The 19,677-nt window shown below is 39.3% G+C and overlaps 1 protein-coding gene across 6 annotated transcripts in view; it reads left to right on the top strand.

Annotated features, from left to right (window-relative positions):
* The window catches only part of TBL1X (transducin beta like 1 X-linked), a 206,258-nt gene that overhangs the window by 172,441 nt on the left and 14,140 nt on the right, over nt 1–19,677 (top strand). For all 6 annotated transcript variants that reach the window (XM_072849512.1, XM_072849510.1, XM_072849511.1 and 3 more), the window contains 4 exons: nt 5,865–5,997; nt 14,605–14,746; nt 18,920–18,983; nt 19,087–19,184. In XM_072849512.1, coding sequence (XP_072705613.1) covers nt 5,865–5,997; nt 14,605–14,746; nt 18,920–18,983; nt 19,087–19,184 — 437 coding nt within the window. The remainder of the gene's footprint in view (nt 1–5,864; nt 5,998–14,604; nt 14,747–18,919; nt 18,984–19,086; nt 19,185–19,677) is intronic.

The following is a 19,677-nucleotide window of genomic DNA, read 5'->3' as shown; positions in this document are numbered from 1 at the left end:
GACATCTAAACTCAGACATATGAAACAAGGAGTGGACATACCTGCTTGTGTAACTAGATCTTGACGACTGTGCTAACATTGTGGGGCAGATATGATTAATGGTTCTGATTTCTGTGTGCAAACCGTGTTAGGGCACTGGATAACTTCTGAAATGAGACCTTAATACCTGATTGTCTTCTGAGAAAATTCTAGAGGAACGTGCATGGCAGGTTTTGTAGGAAGCCCCAGCAACTCTTTGGCTTAGACAAGTAGCAGGTCAGGACTGTAGTCATGCAACAGATTTTATTTGTTCTGCAGCGTACATACCTTTATCAGTCTCCATCTTCTCTTTGATCTAAATAGATTCCTCTGTGGGTGAGTGAGAAAAATGCTTTCAAACCAGGTTTTTCTTCAGAGAATTCCAGTCAGATGGGATAGTTTCCCCCAATAAAATGGCAATTATTTAAATTACATTTTTCATTTGAGAAAGCAATTCTAAAAACGTTCTGAAAAGTTTGAAAATACTAATCTGTTTTTAGACTATGGATTTATGTTTTACTTCCGACTGACCCTTTGTTTTGAAATTGAACTTATTTCATATGTGAAGGCGCGTAAACAGAAATGAAAGCACTTTTAAGTGTATCAAATGCTGACATTTTGTTTGTTGACACTTTCCTTCGGCTGATTTGTGAAAATTTTGGGGGAATGTCTTCCTGTCTCAGGACCAAAAAAGCCAGATTCTTAAGGTAGAAAACTGATGATCGGTTCATCACTAATACAGAACTGCTCAGACTCATTTCCTTCTGATCTGAAAAAACACATATACTATTGTATTAGTAAAAGGAAAGCCTTGCAGATCAGTTCAGACATATGACCACACTCTAAGCCTTGATTTCTCAGATCTGCCATTTTATTATTAAAAAATAATAATTCTCACAGCGACTTTTAATAGAAATATTTTCACAAACAGTTGCAGACCTTTTTTGGAACGTTGAGGGGAAGTCCTGTATTACTTAATATCATCCAATAGTTCTGTCTGGAGCAGGATGCAAGAACATGACACTCTGTTGTCCAGTAAAATTGCACAGAGGTAGGATATGTGTCAACCAATGAGATACTCTACCAGACAGCAAATTTCAAAGCATTACTGTGGCTAAGCAGCCTACAAGGCAGACAAGTTAACTGAGCAGTGGCAATGGGAAGACAGAAAGTCCTCGAGGAGTAGCTGGCCAGCTGGCATGTGTTGTTGGCAGCTGCTGTTGTGCTAGTTGGTCATCCTGGGTGAAGAGGTGAGCTCGGCAATTTAAGGAGAAGGAGGCTTTGGAGAGAAGCTGCTGAGAAATCCAGGGACAGCCGACTCTCTGATCTGTGTGCCTCCCTCGCCTTGGGAGGACTACAACCTTTCTGTCTGCGGCATTCGGAGGATATCAGCAAGGTGGTGTAGCAAAACTGCAGATGAGGATTATACGTGGGAGATGCACACAGAACTGAAAAGCTGGCATTCTCAGCCTTGAACAGACCTGTTTAAATACACTCCAAGAGATCTGCCTCTGTAATTATCAGAAACCACTAGAAATAAAGACTAACAAATCTAGCTGGCAATTTACTGCATGGGTCTGATTAACACTCTTACAATTGTATTTCCCTCTCTTGTGGTAAAGTTAGAAAAATATAGTTACGATAATGAAATAACAAAAGGGTCATACCCTTCCTTTTCATTGCTTATGCAGGGCAAACTGTATATCCAGCCTTACCTTTTCCCTTATCACCAAGTTCAGAGAGTCTGTTTAGTCTGATAGACTAAGACAAAAGATCTGGCAAGAGCTTAGCTGAGGACAAAAGGTTTAGGGTAGGATTGGACAAAAGTTTACGACAGGATGTAAAATGGCTTAGAGAAGGACAAAAGGTTTAGGATGGATAGGACAAAAGTTTAGGATAGGATGTAAGATGGGTAAGGTGAAAGCTGGGAGACCTACAGGGTAGAAAAGACTGCTGATATGAAAGGTATGAGAAACTTCCCAAGCCTTCATTTTCACTGTTGTTGGATTCCACAGAACTAACCTATACTGGGATGAGTTTGGATACTGTGCTAGTCATAACCTGGAAGTCACCTGTATATCAGCCTGTCATAAAAAGGCAGGTTGGGGGGAGCGAGTGAAAGAGATGTCTTTGGGAAGTTAGCTAGTTTGCATTTATTCTGACATGGAGTTCTCCCTGACACTGTAAGTCTTTCCAAAAAAGTGTTAGTATATGTAATATAGTATAATATATTTTTGTATGTGGTATTATCAATATAATATGATAGGGTGATTTGATTTAAGAAAGGGAAGAGACAGGAAAAAATCTAACAATAACAACAGTTTGAGGTGCAGATTCAAATACTAAATAAATAAAATCGCTGCCTTCTCTTGCTGCTTCCTGAGTAATGTTTTCAGCTTTGAGTCACTTATAAAATTAGTAGAAAAAATTAAAATAGGCATGTAGAAATGGAGCCAAACTTTGGATTGTTTTCCAACTCAAATATTTTTAGTGTCGTTTGTTTCATCATTTTCTCAAGGATTGGCCTGGGTTTAAGAAAAATAAAGCTCTGGAAAAAAGGCTGAGCCCAGTTCCTTTATTATAACTACAGCCGTAAAGAACAACTTCAGTGAAAGACTTGTCAAAAATTTAAGTAAAACACATTTTCTGATAAAAGACAGGGTTAGCACTGGTAAGATCTTAAAAATATATCTTTTTTAATTTGGAGGAAATAGAGAGTTAATATTACTCACTGGTATGTTAGAATTATATTTTTTTAAAAACTTAATCATAATAGTTTGGGGGAATATGACTTTTAACTTCCAGTGATTTGGGATTTTTAATACGTTTGAGGAAAAAATTTAGAAGAGTATAGTGTAGACTTAATCAAAGATCCTCTGGCCTTTAGAAAATGGTTTGTGTGAACATTTGTGCGGAGTCCTCCACTATGGACTTAAGTTTTTCACCTATGTCTGTTGCACTTGGTAGAACTGCCGTCTCTTTCAGAGACCCCCTCAGAGGCATTCTTTGTGCAAATGAGGTCTTAACCAAGAGCTTTCTGCTCTGAAGATACTTTAAAAAAAAAGAAGCCTGTTCTTGATGGTTACTGCATCTTACTTATCTACTTATTCTCATTCCCCATGCACACATTGTAGCTGCATCCATAGGAAAGCCAAATTTGCAGATGAGACTAGGGCTCACAAGAGCTCATGCTGTGAAGGAACTCAGCACTCTTACGAGGGTGCTGTCTTGTGCTCAGGGGTTTCTGCAGTTTTTTGTTGTTATCATAATCGTATCCATTTTATATTGCTAGTGTATATCTGAATCTGAGAAGAGCCTGAAGCAGTATCGCAGAAGGATGAACTGTCCTGTTTGTTCAATGGGGCATTTTAAGTTTTGTGCTCAACAGTAACACTCTAAATATGAACGTTCTTGACTACTGATGAAAATAGGAAGAAAACACATATAATGTGAACATTTGCAAACGATTTCTGAAAGACTCCTCATTGTTCCCTCCCTTTTCTCCTGACATACCAAAGCTGTAGTGTCAAAATCATTACTAGAAGACAATAGAAAATAATCCGGCAGGTATTTCATTGCTCCCAGAGGCCAGTCAGTCTTGCATGTACTAATGCAGGTATCAGCCGAACAAGGTTTCTTTTTCACAGCATGACTATTTGTGGTTTTTTTCACAGCAGTTAATAACATTCAAAGTGTGTATCTAGGTTCCTCCATCTGGCCATGTACAAACGAATAATATTTCTAAGTATCAGATGGCCTTGCTCTGATACCACCTCGTAACTGTGGGACCTTGGAGTAATGCTGCTTCCAAGCTGTCATTTGGCTTTATTCAGGATTGAAAAGCAGTTCTGCCTTTAGAGCCAGGCAGGTAACAGTAGGATCATACGTGGTAAGAGTCACTTCTCATTTAAATTTTTCAATTAAAACACCTGAAATACCTTACTTCTTGATTTACCCCCAGCTTCCAACTCACAGTGCGAACAGGACACAGATGAATGCATAGCCATTACCATGTTGCTGTTTTTCTCATGAAAATATGCTTTAAACCTCTGGTGATTCTGTGCTGTGCTGAGAAATAGAGGATTGTGAGTTCTAGACTCAGATATTCTGGTGGGTTTTAAAAAGTGCTTTGCTCTTCATTGTCCTGATTGCTCAGAGTATCATATCAAAGTTCCCAGCTGCTAGTGTCAGGCTAAATCTCGACTACTAGTATATCTTGACAGTATTAATTTTAGTAGTTAAACACATAGGGATTTATCAAGGACAATGCTTGACATAGGGACTCAGCACAGGTGTAGATTTTACAAATAGGCATTTGTAATATGTTTAGTTTTATGCAACAAGTCCATAGGTAATAAGTATAGTTAAAAATATAGCTATTTTGAATTAGAAATGTGAGCTGTGAAACTACTGTTAGTTGTTTTCTAATTTTGATACTCAGTGCTATGCAACTCATTGAATTACACGTGAATTACATTCCATTCCATCTATGGTGTAGATATGGCACAGACATAGTTAATAGGGTGCCTAACCAAATATGCAATGAGCAGTGCTACTTACATGACTCAGCATAAATTAGGCAGAGCAAAACGGGGTATTTGAAAGCCTGGGTAAGGTAGAAATCTGGAGATCTTCCTTCCGATGGCAGTTGTGCAACGTCACAGTCTGTTTTGCCAGTTGATGGGCAATAGCTCAGCAGAGCTTGAGTATCGGGACAGATGGCTGATTTTAAATGCCATAAACATGTGGCAATAAAGGAGCATAATTATTCCACTTGCGAACCTATGGATCTCCATATGTGATTAAAGAATGACTAACTAAAAGACTTAACCCAGAATGAGAACTTGGATTTTGATCAATCAGAGCAGATCAGCTGGCCAAGACATTGATTAGATAACACGAGGGTGCCTTTCCCCCAGCCTGCCAGCTAACCACTCTTGGATGTGCTTTCTGCGAAATGGGCCACACTTCTGTGTATAACATCTGCTGTCTGCTGTTTCAGTGTGTTACCTGTCCTTGGTTGGTGTCTTGTTCACAGAGGATAATAATCTTGCTGCCAGGAAGTGTACTTTGAGCTGAATGAGGAAGATTTATACTGAAGCAATGAAAATCTGGAGTGAAAACATTGTTCATGATGCAAATTGGAATGAATTGCTGCCACTAAGAGAAATTAATAATTTTAAAATAACTTTTTTTCCTTAAGGAAATAAAAGAGCTTTATAAAAATATAAATAAAAATAATAATAAAAGTTACTTAGACTGCAGTCTAAAGAACACCAGAATTACAGCACGCAGGTTAAGTGTATCTATGCCTCCGTTGGTACCTTTGCATATATTATGATATCCTTGAGAAGGTGATCACTCACCGTTTCACTACCGTGCTTAGGGAATGAGGCCCTTACTTGGTATATTCTTCATCTGTGAGTAGCACACATACTACTTAGAGGACACTGTGTAAGAAAATGTATGTGCTGTGTGTTACTTTTTTAAAAGAACAGCATAAAGCTTATCTCAAATGTGACAGTCTGCTATTTTAATAGATCTGTAAGTCATTTTTAACGAAGCCAGCTTCAAAAAAACCTATACTGAAATAAATGCTAACTATTTTTTGAAGAAAAGCTATGTGCATTTATACAAAATATTTTGCAAAGCTCTGCATCTTGAGGAAATATAAATTTGAATCATCATAGGGAAGAAAATAGAGTAATATGGTCAGTGACACAACACAGAATATTATTTATAGTGTATACATTACTGTAAGCTCTAGGCCATGGGTAGCCAGCTTATTTTCAAAGCAGACCTAACAGCATCTTGCAAACTACTTATTCTGATATATCTCCTTACAGATAATCATTCAAAGCCAATGGAAATTGATGGGGATGTTGAAATTCCTCCTAACAAAGCAACAGTCCTTCGGGGCCATGAATCAGAGGTGTTCATCTGTGCCTGGAACCCTGTCAGTGACCTGCTAGCATCTGGGTAAGACCATGACTGCAACCAGCTGCTGCAATTAGAGTGTATTTAGAAATGCAAGAACCTGCGAGTGTATACTAGAGATGAATGAGTATTCTCTTCACTGTCTTTTCAGCCTGCAACTGTTTTTTCCAGCAGTACTGTGCCTATGTAGGAGTTAAGTAATTATAAGGTGACGCAGAATATGAAGCATTTGCACATTTAGGATGTGCACTCTGTGGCCCTGAATACACATACATTTTTTTTAAAGTTTTTAAAATAACTATGGATAATTCTCAGACTATTTGAAGTTCATGTAATCTACTCCTACTGCTCTTAGTTAATGGTTCACATTGGGGTCTCAGAAAGTCTTTGGCATCCATGTTTTCTTCTTAAAAGTATGGAGACTCTAAAACAGTTCTCTTTGGCTATGTCTGCATTGGTGTGGTGCAGCACAAACAGAAATAGATCTGTAAAGCAAGACTATTGTGTGAGGACCATACGTCACCACTGTTTGTGTCGCGGGGCAGGGGCTTCAGGCTGGACCTGGTTTTGTCCAATGAGCTGATCATGAGGGCATGTTTTGGTTTATTGTCATTGAAAAGGAGTGTAGTCCCGGACTGCTCAGCAATGACGACCAAAGCATGGTAAGTGGGACAATCAGGAGATTGACTTACAAAAAGCACTTTCGATCCAAACAAAAATGCTAATGTAAACATACCCTAAGAGCTATATACAGACACGGTTGGAATCTGTGTTTGTTCATGCTTAAAGTTAAACCTTAAAATGAAGGCTAAATTTAAGAAGTCTTAACTGGGAATGTGGAGGAAAGCTGATAGAAGTTAGAGCAGAGAAATGGGTCTTCATCACTTAAAGTTACCTGACACTGTAAACACATTTATTACAAGGAAGAGGAAAGTCCTTATTTTATTTCCAACTTCTTGTATGATCATCAGAATAGTTGTCTTATGAGATCTTTGTTGACTTAATACATGAAAACAAGGAAAGTGCAAAGTGCAAATGGGACAGAATAAATAAGAAAAATAAAAGTCATTAACAGAAATAAATAACAGGTTGGATAACCAGCACAAGAACTCTAAGAGAGTGAAGACAGCAGTTTCCAAAGAGTAATTTCATCAATAAACTTTTAGAAAACAGAATCCTTCTGAGTATACTTTGTTTCTGGAATGCCCAGACCTGGTAGTACTTTTAGCATCTGTAGCACTAGGTATCTTCATTTATTAATTTTAAATGGGTATAGCAGTAGAATCTGCAAAAGCTGTATGTAGGGGTTTGGGATGAAAAACTGTGGTTTTCAGCTCTTTTTTTCCGTAGACTCAGTCTACGGTTTGTGATAGGGTCCCTGGGTGATGCCATGGTAATAATGGCAGCCATGCTCCTATGCTATGCATTTGCTGGATTTTCTGTATATATAACTGTATTCCTCTACCCACTCAGTTTTCTGGTGTCTCAGGCAATATTGCTTGGCAGTATGACTTATCCCTAGCAAATTATTATTATTAAGAAGGGAAGTCCTGATAATTAAGGTCAGTAACCAGTTAAAATAGGCAAGCATAAAACAGTTATTTCACACAGATTGTCCTCTTCCTGGCATACAGTTGAGTGAGCCATAAAAAGAGATTTATTTAATGTATAAATAAATAAAAATTAGGATTTACAAACATGGAAGAACGGTAGCATATGATATTCCTTAATCGTCCCGGCCCAAATCTGAGAGGATGTTTTCAAGGAAAGAAAAAGAATCAAGGGAGGGCAAAGAATCTGTAATGTTCATGAAATGTTACTGCCTACATAGCAATTTGTAAATCAACATCAAATGATACTGAACGAACATGCTCCTGTACTACTCCTCTAACTTTTCCATATATGCCTAAATGCTTTGACTACCCGTAAATGTTAAATCACGACCTAATAGTGAAGAAAACCTCAAAAACTAAGAAGAATTTAGTTAACCTCATTACATTGTTTTCATGGTTGTTTCTTATTAAAGATGAAAATCTAGGGAAGGTTTCATAAAATCTGGAAAAGCTTTCCCATAGTGGAGGCAAACTTAATTAGAATTTCATGGGCTGTCTTGAGATCAACAGCTCGCAAGTACTTTATTTAGGATCATTCAAATGAAGGGACTGTATTTGTTGATACAATAGATGTCCTTTAGCCCTGTCATCCTAAACTATATACCTTTTTAATAATAAACTTACCCATTATGTTATTTATTTGAATTATATGGAGAACAGTCTTCAGGTGATCAGTTATCACACCCACATTATTATCTAAAGGAAAATCGGTGGGGAGAAAGGATACCATACAGCATTATTCTTTAGGGACACCTGGTGGCACCTGAGATGAAGTGAAGAATGCTACTTTATTCTGGAGAATATCTGCACAGCTGAAATTAGGCATCTGCTCAAGTGCTCTGTCCCTCTGCAGGTACCTACATGTCTCAACTCATTACATAGGGAGTTAAGACTCCTAAGTATAGATGCTCAGACCTCATCAGTTGACTTTAGCATTGGTAACTACTTTCCAGTATCTGACTCACCTCTCTACCAGTGCTTGCCATACTGTACTGCTTCCCTAGGGTCTGTGGCTCACAGTCCTAGTGTGCATGTGGACCATTTAATAAACCAGAGTACCTACTGCAGTGGCAGAGGAACCAGTGGGTGTTTAACTTTGCGGCGGGGTGCCAAGCACTGGTAGATGGATTCGTGGGACAGTGATATCTTACCCAGCTTCAGGTAGGCCTGGAGGATGATAATCAGAACCATTAGTCAGATGTCTAAGATAGAGGAGTAGCCTCTCACTATCCCTTCAGTTAAGCTTTACCCTTCATTGTAATAGGTCTTTATTAATAAGCTTTGCTACTGATTTTGGAAGCATATAAATACATGCATGGCTGGAAAGTACAGTCAGGTGCTGTGTCTCATGCAGACTAATGGCAATGCAATGAAAATGCAAATAATTTAGATTCATGTGTGTCTTGATCAGATTTTAGTCTGCTCATAAGAAACAAAGTATGTGATGCAGTTAGCCTTCAGCTAATGCAGCAGTGAGTGCATGATGACGCTTACATGACTGAAATGGCATAGAATGCACAGAAAAAAATTAAACTGAAGGAAGAGAGCTGATTGTCTGATTATGCCATTGCACAAAGAAGTGTTTGAGATGTCTGGTATAATCATAATGCAAGCTCATCTACAGGTAAACTATGTATTACGGCACCAATTAAACAAGGGGGAGAAATTCCCTGAAATCTACATACGCTGCAGTTGTTTGTGCTTTACAAAGTAATGCTTCAAAAAAAGAAAACTACAGTTAGTCTGATGTGCAAACACTGAATTGTTAGATTCTATAATAGCCATATTGCGCTGCCCAGTCCATAGTTTTCTTCTGTTTTCCCGTCTGCCTGATTGTACCCATCTGTTGTCTTCTTCAAAAATACATATAAAAACCTAACTATTAAATAAGGGAAATAACATATTCGTTGTGTTTATACAGTGCCTAGCACTAACGAATCTCAGTTCATGGGAAAGTATTTTCTTCAAGCCTTGTTATACAAGCAACAAATTTTTCTAACAATTAGCAGCAGTTTAGACAGCAACCTGATGTAGTCTTCAAAGCACTAAAAGAATAATGCAGGTTCACGACCTAATCTGAAGCAAGCTGTGTAAGGGGGTGTGTTTGCAGAATGAATTAACCAAAACTAGAGCAGTGATTTCCAGATTTAGTGAGTATCCCACTGATAGAAAGGGATTTTGATATTTGATGTCCCATCTACTCTGTTGCAATGACTTTTTAGTGTAGGAAAGCTAGCACAGGAATATATACCCTATGGACTTTGCAAAGGGCTATTTTTAAAAAAAAAACAATGGAGACAGGAATTTCTCTGATCAAATAGCCAGAAAAAATATATTCTGCAGCTGCTCTTCCTCCTTCACCACACCCATAACCCTTAAAGTGGAGGACGGAGGAGACTAGAGATACCAGTAAAGGCTATCAGAGGCATGACTGTCACCAGATGCTTATGAGAAGAATGCTTAGATATTATGAACGGAAGCATTATAATAGTACAGTAAAGTGCATACATACAGCCATGCAAGAGGATTAATTACCCTTTATGAAGGAAATCAACATTCCAAAAAAAAAAATTACATATATTGTTTTGGACAGGTAAAAAAAAAAAAAATGTAGGTGCTTGGCCAAGTGTGAAGATTTGGCCATTCCTGGCCATAATTCCCATTTTGCTCTTAAAATCCAGTTGTCCTCCTCTTCAAAGACTGATTTCTTCCATGAGATATCTTTCAATATATAAGTTTTAATTTTGTGACACATGTAAATTATTACAGGTGGTTACGTTCCCTGGGTAGTGCAGAAACCCATTACAGCTATGTCCACATTAGTAAACTAACCATGCCTGGGAATATTCCTAGGCACTGAGGCCAACTGGCACAGAATGGCCAGTACCTGTGCTAGAAAACTGTCCTGGCTGCCAAACAAGCTGCACATTGGGAATTGTCCCTGGACCATTGTAACCACCAAGCCATGCCCAGGAGGTATTCAGAGAGAATGTCAGGGTCCCGAGCAAGAGTGCTAATTAAAACAGGCCAGAGTTGGGCCAGGGAGTAACCTATCAGTTTGCTAGCATAGGTGATCATGGTCCAGTGACCCAAAATGTTCCTGAACATGTTTGAATTTTCCAGTATGGAAGTACACTTGTGAATGTCAAGGTTGCCGGAGCCTTGAACTCCAAAAGCTTTGCTAGTTGAATTTAGGATGCTCTGTCTGCACGTTCAGCTGCTGCTTCCAAGAGCGTGCTGTGCTCTGTTACATCCAGCCATGCCCTTCAAGTAAGCCGCGAAGCAGAGGGACCTGGCCTCATTCCCAAAACCCAACAATAGGTTTCTTTGCTTATCTTTGCTGACCTACATCAGCCTCTTTCACACAGGGGAACTTTGTCTCTCACAGAGTGCTCCATGCACCTTCGCTCTTCCTAGTCAGCAAAATAATTAGCCATTGTCCAAGATCTTTCAGTTATGGCTGTGTCTCTGAGAAGCGAAAAAGGATGTTTCTAGGCCATCTTCTGTCATCATCTCTGGGTTTTATATAATGCTTTGAGTTACTGTATTCCTCATATCCACTGTGAATTACCTTTCTGAATAATCCTTTTGAATTACCAGGTTGAGGGGGTTGATTTCACCTCCCCAGACAGTGCCAGGTGGTAATTCTGCTAACTGTAAGTGCTTACTCATTAGCAGGTGACTTTATTGGGGCCAGTTTCCTCATTGCATCAAATCCGTTACACAGAGTGGTCAGCTATTAGGTGAGGTCTGTTTGAATGACCTGATGCAGGGAGCAGTGTTGTAGAATCTGAGACAGACATCTCCTTCTGGATACCTCCAAGGCACATCCCTCTACATCCCTCTGCCTAGGAAATGTAAGCGCTTACTTTAAGAGACCTGCTTTATTAAAGAAAAGTTAGGTATGTAAATTATGAGGAGGAGTTTCCTTCCTTTTATGCTTTTAATAATCTCTTCTAAAATAATATAAGAAGTCTAACCTGTTTGAGCCAGAAGTGTTAAATACACATTAGCAATATTGCTTATCAAAATAACAGTGATTATAAGAGTTGCAGCTGAAGATTAGAAATACCAAGGTTCAAAAACGGTCTTGCAAATTTCTTTACCCAACTGCATCTGTTTTAACCTCTCTGCTGACAGTTATGGAATGGGGATTTTATATGTCACCAATAAAATTCTGCAAATATTTGTCCACCTTGATTCATGATTATACTGGGGCTGGAGAGCATGAAATAAAATTATTTCAGAACTAAGCCTTACTAAAATTTGGCAGTACTCTACCATAGTGCAGAACAGTATACCTATTACTCAAGTGTTCATGACTTGCATGTTGGAATGAGCTGCTTTATCATGCAGATAGAAATGCTTCTGTGGTCTAAGGAGATTAAATATCTTTCTGAATTGTGCTTGAACTATGGTCCTCTAATAAGGCAGGGTTCACTGAATCATTCAACAGAAATCAGAATACTTTCCAGAGCAGAGAATACTCTTTTTTTTTTTCCCCAGCAACAAAAGGGAAGACACACAAATACTCCTGCCACACACTGGTAGGTTTATAAAGCCTCTCTGCAGGGACACATAATAGCTTATGTAGCCTTAGGAAGAAGAAAATGGAAAAACAAAATTAAAATACTGGAAAATAAGATTGCCCAAGCATCACCAGAAAACTGACTAAATAAAACTGTTGAAAAACAAAACATAACCCTTTTAGAACTAGCAAATAGGATATTGTGTTTGATAGCCAAGTGGCTGAGTACTTTATTCACAGGGTCCAATAACAAACTGGATTATTACAATGAGGGCAGGACTGGCCCAGGGTCCTATATAATGGAGAAGCCAGCTCTGAAGGAATTTCCTATTTAGCATGTTAACCAATAACCCAAGCCTATGAAAGACTTAGGTTCCTATTATTGTAAATTATCACAACTAAAAATGTTCCTTAACTTCCTAGCCTCACGATTAACTTTGTTAATTTTCTAGCCAACATGTGCAAAGTTGTTGTTCAGTTTTCCAGACCTCTGAAGAAATAAGGAGTTATATTACAGTCACAGCTCTATATGGTGGCAAAAATTATCCTGATTCGAATTATTTCTTAATCACTAAAGTGAAAGATTTGTGCCAAAAATTAAAGAATGGCTGTCCAGCAGTAGCTTGCGGGTAGGCTGGCAAAACCCTGGCGAGCCATCACATCTCAGCTTGACACAAAGGGTTCAGAGGAGATGGGGGCACATTCCCCAGGCGTACCATGACCCAGCAGAGCTCAGACCCACTGATAGAGGCAGAGAGGTTTTTGCTTTTACAGTTGAACTGTTGTTCATGTAAAATTTGGCTAAATTATTGGTAAAATAACACACAAAGATCAATCAAGTTCAATACTTGATTGGTCAATATTTGCACTCAAAGAAGTGAAGTGCTTAAAATTTGCCTGGTACTTTTAGTATAAATAATTAAAATGCTTTATTAGTAGATCAGAATAAAATGTAAAATTCTCTTGTGATGGATTTCCTTTTCAGTAAAACATGGCTTATCGAAGCAAAAATGGATTTTGGGTTTTTAGTCCTCAAAGAAAGACTTTTTCTCCTTGTTAGTGTATAGGAAAGGAAGCTTTAGTCATTACTTTAAAAAAAGGAAAAGCATCAGGTATATTGACAATGAAATTTCATCTTGACTGTATGAATTATTGGAGATATAAGAGAGATCCTAATTCTGCTCCAAGATTCTACTTATTGCATGTAAATGAAAATTACTCTCTGGACAAAACAAGCAATCCAGGGTACTTTGATTGTTTTGGTTGTTGTTGCTATTGATTGTTTTAAAAAACAGAGGAGGGGGAGCGAGAGACAAATCCCAATAAACTAGAACGTGTAATATCTTCCACCCCACTGCAAATTGATTTCTGACCTCAGAGGCATTTTTCATCAGAAGAAAGATTTATACAAAGTGAAAATAAATATATTATTTACGAGCAGATTATGATAAACTCTTCAATTCCTCCTCACAACTTTTTCTAGACAAAATCAGGGTTTCAGTCTGCAATAAAAACATCTCCCTAGAAAATATTAGGTCTGTAAAATAGATTAAAATCCTGATGCCATCTCTGTCTTGCTGGCTGTCTCTCACCAAGAAAAAATACCCCATTATGTCAGTAGTTATTTTGCCACTTTTTCAGACAACGTGGGCTAAGCAGCCAAGCTACAGACAGCAAAGGACACTGTAGACAACACAAAATGAATTTAAATTACCTTTTTACTTTCCTAATCTTTAGATTTTGTGGCTTGATTTAATACTGAGAGGCTGTTTGCAAACAGCTTCTGTCAGAGGCTATGTTCTGGTCTGTCCTGAACAGAAGTACCTTGTGAAAGGGCCATGGCCAAATTAAAGGCAGCCTTAAGTTCACCTCCTGCTCCTGCAGTAGCTGTCAGAGGAACCCAGGCAGGACCAGGGAGCCAGCACAGCAGCACCTTTGTCACACTGCTAGAGGTCCCCTTCCCCGAGGCTGCTGCCAAGGTGACACTCCACGCCTCCGCAGGCGATGACCCTGCAGGTCCTGTCGTGCCGTGTTCAGATCATACTGCAGCTCCGGGGGAACACCGGGGACTCGGCGAGCCATTGGGAGCTAATGGGACTGTGCACACTTTTTATGGGAGGCACGTGGGCATGGCCTTTGTGTTTCTGTCCTTATTTGGATCTCCACAGTGTTATGTTTGTAATGTTGAGTTCCCCCAGACTATCTCAGTTATGGTGATATCAACTTTATGTATCAAGTGCAAAATGTAGAGAGCAAGCAAATGCCTTTTAGGTAAAACTTTTCTGAATAAAGCAAATTATCACATGGATTCAGATGATATGTATAATTTAAATATGTGTTAGCATTTTTTAAAAAGTATAGGGAGTGCAGAAAGGGCAGAATTGGAAAGAAAAATTACATTTTAAAGGCTGTCATGTTCTCTCAATGAAAACAGAAATAGAGGTTTTTACTTTGTTTGCTGGGTCGACACCAAGAGGAGTTTGCATCTCTGCACAATTGCTTTTATAGATCCGGAGACTCAACGGCCAGAATATGGAATCTCAATGAAAACAGCAACAGCGGTTCCACTCAACTAGTTTTGAGGCACTGCATAAGAGAAGGAGGACACGATGTCCCCAGCAATAAGGATGTGACTTCATTGGACTGGAATGTAAGCTAACTTCTAAGACTGTGTATGGTTTTTAACTGTCTAAATTTAATTCAGAGGCAATTACAGCTGTTGCTCCATATCTTTTATATCTGAGGTGACCAGAAGCTCTGTCATAACCTACTGACCTCTTGTTTCAAATACTCACAATAGGCTGAACTCTCCCCTATATGCTATAATTTTCCAGGACTGTTGCCATCTTCAAGCTTAATAATGATATATTTATATCTCTATTTTAGGAGCATGGGTAAAAATAAACTTAGCTAACTTTAAGAATGAAGATTAAACAAGCAATCTATGTAGTAATGAAGCCTGATTAATAATGTATTTGCATCTCATAGTTACTTTATTTTGGCATGTGAGGCGATATAAGCACCAGCAAAGCTTTTTCTGAGGTCGGACTATCGAGACACTCTCCCATTTGAATTATGCTGTGCATAGCAAAAGATGCTCACATCTTTATCTTGGTAGGAGCATGTGTAGTCATTCTTTCTTCACGTACCCACCTTCTAGGTGGAACTGTCTTGCCTGATCCGTTTTACTTTCATCCTGCAAAACCTTCTATCTTAGATAATACGGTCATGCACAGAGAAGACTGAAGTGAGCAGAGAGGACAGGTATTGTTAAAAATCCTCAGTGTCTGGGCAGTGTCTTTGAGCAGTATTAAGGCTGCTTCATGCCTCCTTTCTGCCACCGAGCATTGTAAAAAGAACTTACAAAACCTTGCAAGAACCTTAATTAATTTTGAGATGATTTGCATTCTGTCCATTTTGTTGATATTAGTACAGACTGATCACAGTAGTCTTGTTTTCTTAGGAAAACAGTTTAAAAATTAAGTAGCAGAACGGATTCTCGGCACTTACATACAGTCTCAGTTGCTGGCCAGAGACCAAGGTTCAATTAATCTTTACAGCAATATTATTGTCCTTCAGGTGAGCTAGGTGCTTCACAAAAGTAAAAGATACTTTCATCTTGAGTGTGCTCAACAGGCATGTGCAGGCCAACCAGGGGGTCAGGCCCAGCCAGCATGGGTTCACAAAAGGCAGGTCCTGCTTGACCAACCTGATCTCCTTCTATGATCAGGTGACCCACCTAGTGGATGAGGGAAAGGCTGTAGATATTTTCTACCTGGACTTTAGTAAAGCCTTTGACACCATTTCCCACAGCATTCTCCTCGAGAAACTAGAGGTTCATGGCTTAGGCAAGTGTACTCTTCAATGGGCAAAAAACTGGCTGGATGGCTGAGCCCAGAGAGTTGTGGTGAATGGAGTTAAATCCAGTTGGCGGCCGGTCACAAGCAGTGTTCCCCAGGGCTCAGTTTTGGGGCCAGTCTTGTTTAATATCTTTATCAATGATCTGGATGAGGGCATCGAGTGCACCCTCAGTAAGTTTGCAGATGGCGCCAAGTTGTGCGGGAGTGTTGATCTGCTGGAGGGTAGGAAGGCTCTGCAGAGGGACCTGGACAGGCTGGATCGATGGGCTGAGGCCACTTGTATGAGGTTCAACAAGGCCAAGTGCCGGGTCCTGCACTTGGGTCACAACAACCCCATGCAACGCTACAGGCTTGGGGAAGAGTGGCTGGAAAGCTGCCCGGCAGAAAAGGACCTGGGGGTGTTGGTCAACAGCCAGCTGAACATGAGCCAGCAGTGTGCCCAGGTGGCCAAGAAGGCCAACAGCATCCTGGCTTGTATCAGGAATAGTGTGGCCAGCAGGACTAGGGAAGTGATCGTGCCCCTGTACTGGGCACTGGTGAGGCTACACCTCAAATGCTGTGTTCAGTTTTGGGCCCCTCACTACAAGAGAGACATGGAGGTGCTGGAGCGTGTCCAGAGAAGGGCAACGAAGCTGGTGAAGGGTCTGGAGCACAAGTCTTGTGAGGAGCGGCTGAGGGAACTGGGGTTGTTTAGCCTGGAGAAGCGGAGGCTGAGGGGAGACCTGATCGCTCTCTACAACTACCTGAAAGGAGGTTGTAGTGAGGTGGGTGTCAGTCTCTTCTCCCAAGTAACTAGTGATAGGACGAGAGGAAATGGCCTCAAGTTGCATCAGGAGAGGTTTAGATTGGATATTAGGAACAATTTCTTCACCAAAAGGGTGGTCAAGCATTGGAACAGGCTGCCCAGAGAGGTGGTGGAGTCATCATCCCTGGAGGAGTTAAAAAAACGTGTCGATGTGGCTCTTCAGGACATGGTTTAGTAGGCATGGAGGTGTTGGGTTGACAGTTGGACTAGATGATCCTAGAGGTCTTTTCCAACCTTAATGATTCTATGATTCTATGATAAGGCCACTGCACAAATCAGCTTCCCCTGTGTATTGTATATTTGACTCAATGAAAGAAGTTGATGAATAGTACAGAAAGCACAGGTAGGTTAACAAAGCAAATAAAGATAAAACCCAAGAATGTTCATTACTTGTTTACTGTGGATATCACAGTGAAGAAAAATAGTCGGGAAAAACTGAATTGAGGAGTGGGAAAAGAGTAATTGAAAGAGGAGAACAAGCAAAGGTGCAGAACAGTTGTCCAAAACGTATAGGGCATCCTCTAGTATTTCCTGTAGTAGTTCCTTACCTTTCCAGACTTCATTGATCACCGATACTTCACTTGCATTGTGCTAGTACTTAATGTAAGGAAATGTTCCTAATTTGAACACTTGAAGTGCTTCCAACTTACTTTGAGTTTTCCAAAGAATGTAAATTACCACCAACAAATTTAGATAAACTGTACATCTAGTCCCTTAGCTTTCCTTACCTTTTCCCTTTTTGGTCTTACCACCTTTGTTCTCATCAGTGGTCCAGATAAGTGTATAACACAGTGAAGTTGGCTTAGATTTTTTTCCCCCTACATCATTATACATCTGACTTAAATCTACAACTGCTCTGACTCACTCTTTCTGGAGGGTTGGAGTGGACATATGTTTTAAAGGATTATTTTATGCTTTTTCCTAATTTTCTATTCATGATGCTAGAAATGCCATCTGCCTTTATTGTTTATTTAGAACCACAATATTAATCATATTTCACTGTGAAATTTTCACACTGGTGATATTAAATTAGTTCTTCTCTGGTTTATGTGATTTATGTTATAATAAGAAAGGTTATTTTTAGAGGCCATATTCAGATCGTGTCCTTTGGTACCAAGGGTAGGATTCATCTCCCTTAGATTTATCCATCTAAACTAGTCACCTAGACTCCCTCTAAGTCAGCAGAGACACGTGCCTTCGTGCTGGTCTGGGCAGAGTCTAAAGCAAACGGGATCATGAATTGCACTCCACAGGTGGGTGATGCTGTTGGTTATAGAGGGAGACTAGTTTACTCTCTTAAACTAACTCCTAACTTCAGGATGTCTGGAGATAAATGGGGCGAGTTTCACTCCTAATCCAGCTGCTGAAATGTTTAGAGACTAAATACCCAGCTCCAACAGTACCCATCTAACCAGGTTGCAGAGTCAAGTTCCTTTTTAATTATTCTCATTCTGGCCCAATAACTCTAGCATTGTTGGCTGCGCAGGAGATACCCTTCAGTGAAGGGCTCCCTCCAGCAGAATACATGTAATTTGCTGATTACGATTCCTGCGCTTTTTTTCTCTTAATTGGGACCCATGAATCCAACATTTCTCAGGCTATCCATCATGGTACTGTGCCTCTGAGCATGTGTGGGATTCTGTGTTCAGATGAGTAGGAAGCAGCTTCTTTGTGGTAGATAGCATTCGAGGTGTTAACCGTGAGTGTAGGTGGCTTAGGTGTTTAGGTCCTTCTTTCAAGTAGAGGTGCCTGAACTTCACCGAACTGGGATTTAGTCAGGATTTAGATGATCTGTTGATGTTTTATAGGCTCTTTATGTCTAAGAAGTAGTATCTGTTTGTTATCTGGAAGAATCCAGATATGACAATAGAATTTGTCATATCTTGTTTTCTTTTTCTAATCCTTTTGATTAAATTACTCTTATCTGATGGTGTAGCCTGGTATTTCACAGTATGTTAAAGGGTTTTCTTTCCTCTTTGCTGTCTGCAGTAATAGCCTTTAGTTTAAATCATAGTATAATCTGTCTCAATGTGTGGACTCAGAATTCCCATAAATCAGAATGCACAAACCTTAAAAAAATAAGTAAAGACAAGAAAAAGGTTGGTTGAAACAGATTTCCTCTAGTATCAACCTTTGCCATTTATATATATCCTAACAGAGTGATGGAACACTATTGGCTACAGGCTCGTATGATGGTTTTGCAAGAATATGGACAGAAGATGGTAAGTCAGACAACATTTATTGTTCTTAAGCATCGAACAGCAGTGAACTGTAATTTGGCTAATTTGTAAACAGATGGTAATATTAACCTTTTCTTTATTCCAGGTAACCTTGCAAGCACCTTAGGTCAACATAAAGGTCCTATATTTGCCCTGAAATGGAACAAAAAGGGGAATTATATTTTAAGTGCTGGTGTTGATAAAGTGAGTTTTAAAAATACATCATTCTAACATATAAATGCACTGACTCAGTGAGCTTGTGCTGCTGAATTCCATAAGATTATTTTCTTCTCCTCCAGACACCCTCAGGAGTGTACTTTTCTTTAATATGTTTTAGTGCATGTTGATTACATTTTTGACGCTGCATAAATGTGTAGTATTTTTATGTAAAAGATTTTACTTAAAAAAAACAACTCCAGTTGCCCCCTGTGTAAAATTGCATCCTAAAAGTTTCTCAGTTAAGGAAAGAACTGCTTCCACTACTTATGTTTATAGTTTTATCAACTACCTGTTTCCAGGAAGGGAGTGATCTTAAAGATACTTGACCTTTTAGCTCATCGAATTATCAAAACACTTGTATTTGAATAAAATATATATGGCTTCCTATGCAAATATGCAAAAAAAAAGGTAGTTCTGAACTCCAAATCAAGCAAAACATGGTAGTTTCAGCTGAGTGCATATTAGAGATTAAAATGAA

Source organism: Ciconia boyciana, chromosome 1 (assembly GCF_034638445.1).
Source record: "Ciconia boyciana chromosome 1, ASM3463844v1, whole genome shotgun sequence".
NCBI classification, from domain to species: Eukaryota; Metazoa; Chordata; class Aves; order Ciconiiformes; family Ciconiidae; genus Ciconia; species Ciconia boyciana.
The sequence above is the reverse complement of the archived record's forward strand: the minus strand, read 5'-3'. Positions and strand labels throughout refer to the sequence as shown.